Source organism: Trypanosoma grayi, assembly GCF_000691245.1.
Source record: "Trypanosoma grayi strain ANR4 Tgr_667_V1, whole genome shotgun sequence".
Taxonomy (NCBI): domain Eukaryota; phylum Euglenozoa; class Kinetoplastea; order Trypanosomatida; family Trypanosomatidae; genus Trypanosoma; species Trypanosoma grayi.
Genome location: NW_008826286.1, coordinates 799 through 9649, shown reverse-complemented (window position 1 = coordinate 9649; position 8851 = coordinate 799). Strand labels below are relative to the sequence as shown.

At 55.6% G+C, this 8851-nt stretch overlaps 5 protein-coding genes across 5 annotated transcripts in view; all 5 read left to right on the top strand.

Annotated features, from left to right (window-relative positions):
* Positions 1–90: 90 nt before the first annotated feature.
* Positions 91–633, top strand: DQ04_06671040 (hypothetical protein; the record flags this gene model as incomplete). The annotated part of the gene is made up of 1 exon (XM_009314824.1): positions 91–633. The coding sequence occupies one exon, from the start codon at positions 91–93 to the stop codon at positions 631–633; it is 543 nt and encodes a 180-aa protein (XP_009313099.1).
* Positions 634–1303: 670 nt separating this feature from the next.
* On the top strand, positions 1304–2350 carry DQ04_06671030 (hypothetical protein; the record flags this gene model as incomplete). The annotated part of the gene is made up of 1 exon (XM_009314823.1): positions 1304–2350. The coding sequence occupies one exon, from the start codon at positions 1304–1306 to the stop codon at positions 2348–2350; it is 1047 nt and encodes a 348-aa protein (XP_009313098.1).
* Positions 2351–3623: 1273 nt separating this feature from the next.
* Positions 3624–4322, top strand: DQ04_06671020 (hypothetical protein; the record flags this gene model as incomplete). The annotated part of the gene is made up of 1 exon (XM_009314822.1): positions 3624–4322. The coding sequence occupies one exon, from the start codon at positions 3624–3626 to the stop codon at positions 4320–4322; it is 699 nt and encodes a 232-aa protein (XP_009313097.1).
* A 442-nt stretch (positions 4323–4764) lies between these two features.
* On the top strand, positions 4765–6399 carry DQ04_06671010 (hypothetical protein; the record flags this gene model as incomplete). Its single annotated transcript, XM_009314821.1, has 1 exon — positions 4765–6399. The coding sequence occupies one exon, from the start codon at positions 4765–4767 to the stop codon at positions 6397–6399; it is 1635 nt and encodes a 544-aa protein (XP_009313096.1).
* A 726-nt stretch (positions 6400–7125) lies between these two features.
* Positions 7126–8851, top strand: part of DQ04_06671000 (putative cytosolic leucyl aminopeptidase, putative,metallo-peptidase, Clan MF, Family M17) — a gene marked incomplete at both ends in the record, with an annotated part of 2235 nt that continues 509 nt past the window's right edge. The window contains one exon of the mRNA XM_009314820.1: positions 7126–8851. This exon is cut by the window's right edge and continues 509 nt beyond it. Within this exon, the coding sequence (XP_009313095.1) occupies positions 7126–8851 (1726 nt within the window).

The following is an 8851-nucleotide window of genomic DNA, read 5'->3' as shown; positions in this document are numbered from 1 at the left end:
GCGGCTGATAACTCTCCCCCAACAAAGACGTCGCGAATAAACCCCGTCGATGAGAGTGTGGAGGCACAGCCGAATGGTGACGCAACACCGATGCCCTGCGTCGGACAGGAGCCATTTAACGAGGCTACCACGCCTGAGAATCCGCTCCTTCGCAACTTTGCGGAGGTCGAACTCAGCGTCTCTGAAACAGCGAATTCTGATTTGGATCATCCACATGAGTCTCATCACGAAACGCCGGAGCAGTGGGAGGTGCGTGCGCCGGATACGGACGATGGGGCGAAGAGTGAAGACGGCGCGCAGTGTCCAGGTTCGAGGGGCGAACCATTTGGTGATTATGCAGAAAAAGACAACTTGAACCACCCGAAGGCCGATCAGGTCGATGCCGGCTCCACGGCTCCCGACGGCTGCGGAGTGGATCAAGGTTTAAAAGAAGACCCGTCGCTTGTACAGACAAAAGACCATTCTCTGGACGCCGTAGAGGCGCGGCTGCATCGCGAATCTTCATGCAGTCTGGATCGTTCGGTGGGGCCGCTCAATGATACAGTTGCGGCTTTGGCTTCGTACCAAGTGAACGCAAAGGGCCATTCCGGCAGCGGGGCTGAGGATGCTGTTCTGCAGCATTCAGGCGTATGACGAATGTATTTGCTTACGGGGTGGGAGATAGAGGTCCTGTATAACTGACAGGCATTGCATAAGAGTATGCGCCTGCCCGAGGGAGGTAAATGAGGAATGCATTAAAGTGCCACGTTGGGTGTGCAACAAAACATGTATTTGGAAACTTACGTACCTAATTTTGTTTTTGTTCGTTGCACTGGGGAACTCCAAACACATTTTACAAAACCACGCAGTATTTAAAGACATGCATTTCTTAACATGAATGAGCAAACAACTACCCGGTTGAGGAGCGGCGTGGGTGGTGGGGCCAGCCACCTTGTCTTGGGTGGTGTGTTTTAATATATTTTTTTCGTTGCTGTTTTCGCGGCCGTCGCACATTTGACTGCTGCTTTGTGTTTGTTTTCCCCTGGGGGCTATTCTCCCTGAGCCGCAGCTCTCCTCAACCGCCTCCGGCGCTGCTGCTGCTGCTGCTTTTCTCTGCTGCTCCTTCTCCCGCTGTGCTGGGGGCGTCCCTCACACAATCTCCCCTCCACTCTGCGCTGCCTGCGAGCCAAGGACACGAAAAGAAAGAGACATACCCAACGCTGATACCGCCACCAAGCAGAATAACAACAACAACAGTAATAACAACAACAACAACGTCAACATTTAGAAAAAAAAAGAGTCACTCCATCAGCTGCACAACGCAATGACGAAGTCGGACGCAAACAGTGAGGGCGCTGAGCTTGATCAATTCCTCCAAAATGCAATGTCAATCAAGAAGAAGCTGAACGCGCTTGACACTGCCTTGCAGCAGATGATCATGGCGTCAATGAGTGTGGCCGCTGCCTTTGAGAGTATTGGCCACTGCTATGTCGACGTTACAGGAGCAGCAACCGTACAACGTGCTGATGGCGCATACAGTGCTGTCAGCCGTGAACCTGTGGATGCTGCAGGTGCCTTGCACAACTCTGCAAAGTTGTTTGCGCTGCAGATGCGCGAGTTGAAGGATGGTGATTCACTGTCCGAATACAGGATCTCGATTCACCGACAGATTCTTGAGCGGTTGCAGCCACTCCGTGAGGTGACGAAGAAGACCGTTGATGCGGGTAAGGCAGCACAGTCGTTCTTGAAAGAGTACCAGAAAAAGGCAAAGATTGTGGAAAAGAAGATTCAGAAGTATGCGAAGGCCAACAAACCACTCACTGAGAGCAAACTCTACAGCAAACAGGTGGCGGAGCGGGATAGCGCCCATGCAAGGTCGCAGGCGAAGACCACGTATTTTGCAAATCTGTACGATGACCTCCTGAAGCAAATGGAGCAGACGACAGGGGAGACACTGGACAATTTCCTGGACATAAACTGCTCCATGCTGCAGCGCACACTCGATGTCGTACGCGAAGTTGCGCCACGTGCCACTCAGCGCTACCCGTCGATATCTAAGGTACTCGTAAAGTCTGCTCGACACAGTGTGACAATGCGGGCGGCTGATAACTCTCCCCCAACAAAGACGTCGCGAATAAACCCCGTCGATGAGAGTGTGGAGGCACAGCCGAATGGTGACGCAACACCGATGCCCTGCGTCGGACAGGAGCCATTTAACGAGGCTACCGCGCCTGCGAACCCGTACCTTCTCCCGAGTACAGTTGATACCCACTCTGCTATTGACATTAGTGGTTCGGTTCAGCCGCATGGGTCTCATCACGAAACGCCGGAGCAGTGGGAGGTGCGTGTTCCCGATATATATGAGCCTTGACAAAATAAACTGTATGACAGGACATCTTTTACGAGGAAGTAGGAGGTTGCCTCGAAATGTTTTTTGCTTTGTTTTGTTTTTTTTCATGTGTGAGGATTCCTATTGTTTTATATTTTGTATGTCTGGGGAAGTATGTGTGTTTCAATACTACCCTGCTTGCTAATCCATGGGCGGAGTCGTGTTGTGTCTGCGTGATGGTGCGTGCAGCTGTGTGGTGGGGCAGCTGAATGCTGAAGCGAAGGAGGTGGTGCACATACAACAACCAAGGAATATCTACGCGAGTATGACTGCATGTTATATGATCAGGAAAGGGCCAAAAGGATCCAGGTGAATTGCTCGAGGTGCATGGGGTGCGCTGCGGCCGACAAGAAGTGAGGCATGCGTGGGCCCACACTGTTGCTGCAGACAGGCCGCCACGTCTTCACTCATCATGGCACACCCATGCCACACCGGCAACATAAGAGTTGGAGCACGCGCCCATATGCCTGTTGACCTTGCATGACTTCGATGTTTATTTGGTCTGTACGGACTTCTGAATCCGGTGAGTTCTTTTTATGGTGTTTTCATTTTATCAGAATCTGGGATTCCTGGTGGGTGATCTCGAAGTTTTGATTTATTTTGATTTATTAGCACGAGGCGATTGTACAAAAGAAAAACAGAGTGTCTTATTGCACGCTAGCTGTATTGTTTATTCACTCGGGCCACCCTCTCCTCCTGCAAGGGGTGCGTGAGAGGTGCCGCTGAGCCTGCGTTGTCGTTACGTGTGGCGTTTTCGCAGACGTATTCGTTTGTGACGGTAGGTGGAGCGGTGATCGGCATGCGTTTTCTTTTCTCCCGCTTCTCTCCGCTCGTTTTATGTTACCTTGCTGTTACCTCCTGCTCAACACTTAAGCTATGTTCTTGTATTCCCGAGTTTATTGTGGGGGGCGTTTTGTTAGTGCTGAATTTCTTTTTTTTTGTCTCCATTGAAGTGCGTTGTGGCGCATTGGGCTCCATGCGCTTTCTAATCGGACATACAGATGTCCGCTTTGTTTGATGCCCACTCACTCTGCCGAGTCGGCGCCGCCTTCTGCTGCGTTACCCATTTTCTCTCTCACACATGCACACTCATATACTCCGTCTTTCTGTCCACTGTTTCGGCTATCGGGGTGGGGCGAAGAAAGGCAAAGGGAAGGGCAACGGAAGAGGTGCAGTGGGACTGAGCGCTCCAGCATCCAGCGGCGCGGGAGTGTGATTTGGTTGACGGGCTTTGAGGCCTCTTTCCGCCTGTGACATGCTTCACGTGACCAGGAGGGTATGGAGCTGCTACGTGCCGGTTGTTGGCGGTGCGTTCCTGTTGGACACGCTGTATGGCTCTAAATACAGTCCACATATTGGCGTGTGCAACCTGCCGTATGTGTATGTGAAGACGGTGCTTTTTTGCACCTCTCAGAGTGGGTCGCAGGAGAGGGAGCGCAACTACGTCCTTGGGCTCATCGATCACCTAATTCCTTTTACTGCGTTGCGTGACGAGCAAACAAAGCTAGAGTTGGTGCAGTTTGTAGACGCGATGACGTCCCGGCCAAATCCCGGTTCTACCTCAGCTAATATGATGGTAACGTCTGGGGCTGAGAGGCAGCGGCGGAATGAGCCGGCTACAGTTGGAGAGTTGACATCTCAGGTGCATTCCACAACGCGAGGGTCCAACAGCAGCAGCCCTCCGCAGGTGTCAGAAAATGTGGCTTCCTTTCTCTCAGGTGCGCTTCTCCCAACAGCTCTGGCGCGCGTTCTGTTGTACGATGCGATGTGCGTCTGTGTGGCGGATGGCGAGTACGACGACGCGGAGCGGGATCGGGTGTCACATGTGGCAGCGAAGCTCGGCATCCCGCATCATGTACGGGAGGCCATTGAGAAGGTGGTTGTGCAGGAGCACCAGCTGGCTGTGCGCAAGCGGCAGTTTCTTCTGCTGAGCGATGTTCCGCCTCCACGCTGATATGTAAGGGGTGATGCGCACTTTACCCCCTTCCCTTTCTTCTTCCTTCTGCGCTTCATTCTTTCACCACCACCACCATTACCATTACCACGACTCCCCCCCACTACAAGCGTTATTATGTGCTGCCTTTTCTCCGAGATGTTCTGTTCTATTGCTGCAGACTGTGTTTCCTTTTTCTTCGCTGCTCGGGACGGGCCAATTTTTTTTACCGTTTGCTGTTAGTTGGGCAGTTGCTTCACACCACAACCTCAATTCTCCTTTTTTTTCTTTTCTTTTTTCGTTTACTTGCACCCTGTGCCCTCGTTATCTCTCTCACCTTTTGAGCCTTGAATCCATAGTAGGAAAGGGCTGCCTGGTGCGTGTGGGGGCTTGCGTGCGTGCCCCAACCCACTGCCGTCATTTAGGTGGAAAACACACCAAGAGAAGGCGGACGCAACATAGAATGTCCTCGGTTGGACCAGAGGTGGTGATACCGATACTGTCCATCTGCGGCGTGCTGCTTCTGCTGATTGTGGGGGCAATCATCTACCTGTGGTGCCACGCCCGCTCCCGCACTGTGGCGGGCAAGTACCATTTCTATCACGGCTTTAGACGCCGCCAGACGCTTGAGTTGACGTGCGACCCCGTTCCTGGGACGCACCAGGCACCACTAGAGGTGCACCTGCGCTCCACCCATGTGGAGCCGTGCGACATCCTTGTCGATGTGCGCCATACACGAGAGCAGACGATGGACGACGATCGCACTGTGCGGCTTCTCGGCACCGATAACTACTACGGCGAGCACTTTCTGCTGTACACGACACCACTCCTATTTGTCGAGGCTGGTAACTATACGGTGTGTGCACACACCGTGTACCCCACTCAACGTGTTGTGGGTGCTGTGCATCAGTTCTCCTTCAACGTGGTGGCTGACGCGCCAGTGGCCGCGCCGCATGCTGGGGATCAACAGAAACAGCAAATTGACGTTAACCTCTACCGTGATTCCGCCTGGGGTCGCCCACACTCCCTGCAGACCGGCAGCACCAACCACGCGCGCCCGCTGCCCCCGCGCATCATCCCCGAGAAGGGCGAGGTGACGACATTCACTCCTGTCACCATCGCCCCCAATGCGGACAGTGCAACCGCAGACCAAATACGCTACAGTGTGGACGGCTCACACCCGTCACTGTTGTACACCGGCCCCTTCACCCTCTCGCTTCCGCCGTTGAACACCAATAGCGACAGCAGGCGTATGCCTGTGGTCGTGCGGGCCCTCGCTGTATATGGGCATGATGAGGGACTGACAAGCGATATCACGGAGGCGCAACTCGTCGTGTACGCGGCGGGACACTCGTTCTTTGACCCCGACGTTTCCGCCCCTGTTGCTCGCATCCGCGCACTGGACGCGCAGATGTACTTTGACGAGTCGCGGCGCCCGCCCAACACGAGCATCATGTACCAGCTTGTGTACATTGGCGAGGCAAGGCAGAAGGCGAAGTTTTCACGCAAGAAGGGCGTCGTGTACGATGGGAAACCGGTGCCGCTGCGTGAGGATGTGGCGTTCGTGTACGCGTGGACCTTCGTCGACGAGGAGCGCCCGCACGGCAACGCCAATGGGCGCCGTCACGTGCGGAGTACTGCCGCCGTGTACGACTGCTGCCGCGCTTCCGCGTGGAACAGGGAGCTGCGCGATGAGGCGGGCGAGCAGCAGGAGTCGTACAGCCTGCTTCCGCCCACCATCTGCATCAGCTGCCGAGAGATGGAGCTCTTCTTCGAGGACCCGCCGGCGGGCGGCATCATCTGCTACACACTTGACAGCACAGAGCCGCTGCAGCCGGACGCAACCACGACCGCAACACACATGGCGGGACTCGGCTTCAACGGCGCCACACGTCTTCCAACGACGGGTGTGAAGGAGCCGAACATGAGCACGCACATCTACAGGGAGAATCAGCCCATCCACGTCACGCTGCTGAAGACGGAGCAGGTGTTCGTCACGGCGCGGACGTTCATCCCTGTCGTCGACCCCTCAGCAGGCGGTGCGGTGACGGGGTACCGCCACGGGGAGCGCTTCTACCGTGGATTCACCACGCAATAATGAAGTGCAAGGAAACGAAAAACAAAAAAAAAAGGGAGAGAAAGTAGATGAGTGAATGATAACCGGGGTGTGTGCGTGCGTGCGTGCGTACGTACAGAGTTGTTTTCCTTCGGTTTGATTCGTTCTGTTTTTCTTTCTTTCCTTGTTTGCTTGCTTCCCCCTTGTGTTGTGTCTTCCCGTATGCCTTCGAGGGCGTGGCAGAGCATCGGTTGATGACACTAAGGGCGTGGACATATAGAACGAAATAGAAGGAGCGTGGGGAGGCGTGCCAGTGCCTTTTTCCCACAAGGGCGGCGACATCGCAGCTGATGACAGTCCAGCGGAGGTCGTTGTTCTTTCCTCGTCTTCTTTCTCCTCTTCCTCCTGCTGTAGCTTACTGATGCTGCTGCTGCTACTGCTTCCTGCCCAGCGAGGCCCCCCTTTTTGTGTGCTATTCTCTCTCCCCTACACACTCCTCATTATTCTTCTCTCTCTCTCTCTCTCTCTCTGCGTTGTCTGTCTCAATTACCGGTGTGGTGGTGAAGACGTAATAGGTGTGAGGCAAGGGAAAAAGATCGACGAAGAACGAGGGATAAGCAGCACAGCGATACCCATTTAACAGGCGGTGATAACGTATTCGTATATTGAAAACGGGACCACACGCACCCTCACACACACTCACAGTGGACGGGTAGAGTGAAGGAACACGAGTCGTAGACGTGTGGAGAAGGCGAGAGGGAACAAGCCATGCTTAAGAAACTCACGTCGAGGGCACCTTTTCCCAAGTCCGTGACGGTGCTGCCGTGGTCGGTGCAGGGCGGTAACAGCGCTTCTAGCAGGCGCCAGCAAGCTGCCAAGAAGAAAGTGTGCGAGGACCGTATGCTCTCTGTCGATTTTGCGTCGCCCAACCACGCGCCGTCAGAGTTGCCCTTCGGATTCAGAAATGAGGCGGGGAACGTCGCGTTTGATTCTGAGCGTCGACGGATCGTCGCGGGGCTTGGGAAAGAGCCGTCTGTGCGCGACTACCGGCTGGCGGTGACGAACGCGGTGCGGAAGGCCCAACGGCTGCAGGCCTCTGCGCTGCTCCTCCGGTCACTGCCGGACGATGTGCACAGCATGGGGGATTTGTTTCAGCCACCCACCGCACTTGCTGCTGCTGACATCGTGGAGAAGACCGCGTCCTTCGCCGTGACTGCTGCCTACAAGTACGAGCGCCTCAAGTCAAAAAAAGGTGGCGCAAAGCACTGCGATCATCGGCATATGGATCTCTTCATCGACTCCGACGCCACCGAGGCAATCAAGAACGGCAACGTCATCGGAGACTGTATCAACGAGGCGCGTAACCTGGGCAACCTGCGCGAGGACGAGGGCGTACCGCAGCTGTACTTCGAGTGGATCAAGAGCGAGCTCGCCCCGCTTGGCGTGAAAGTGCGCCACGTGCTGAAAGGCGAGCAGCTGCAGAAGATGGGGCTGAATCTTCTTTACAACGTGGGGAAAGGCTCGTGCCACGAGCCGTACCTTGTCGTGTTCGAGTACGTGGGAAACCGGCACAGCTCCGAGTCGACAGCGCTCGTCGGGAAGGGTGTGACGTTCGACTGCGGTGGCCTTAATGTGAAGCCGTACGGGGCGATGGAGACAATGCACATGGACATGATGGGCGCCGCAACGGTCATGACGACGCTGAAGGCCATCGCAACTCTGCGGTTGCCAGTGAACGTCGTCGGCGCCGTCGGTCTCGCGGAGAACGCGATCGGCCCCAACAGTTACCACCCCTCCACCATCATTACAAGCCGTAAAGGACTAACGGTGGAGGTGCTCAACACCGATGCGGAGGGCCGTCTCGTGCTCGCTGACACTCTCACGTACGTGCAGCGCGACGCAAAGCTGGAAAAGAAGGTGCACACCATCATCGACCTTGCCACACTCACTGGCGCTGTGCTCGTTGGCCTCGGCACCCGCCGCGCGGGGATCTTCAGTAACAACCTGCCATTGTCGCAGCGCCTCATGGCGGGCGGGCGCCGCAGCGGCGACGAGATTTGGCCAATGCCCATTGGCGAGGAACATCTGAAGGCGGTGAAGGGCGGCATTGCTGATCTCGTGAACGTCTCCTCCGGGCGTGAGGCCGGCTCCTGCAATGCGGCAGCATTTCTCAGTAACTTCGTTGAAGACAACGTGAAGTGGGCACACCTCGACATAGCGGGGCCGGCGATGGGGGGCGACAAGCCGAAGGGGTTTCAGCCGGCGGGCGCCCCGGGGTTTGGCGTGCAGTTGCTGCTAGACCACTTCCGACCCGGGCTGCAGAACGGCGGTGTGGGGGCCTCCACGGCGGGCATCGGCACAAACACATACAGTGACGATGCTGTTGGTGCTGATACTGACGATGACTACAATTCTGTGGGCGTTGCGGAGGCGGAGGTGTGGGCGGCGGCGGACAAGAAGAAACGAGTGCAGAAGAGGAGCAAAACATCGAAGA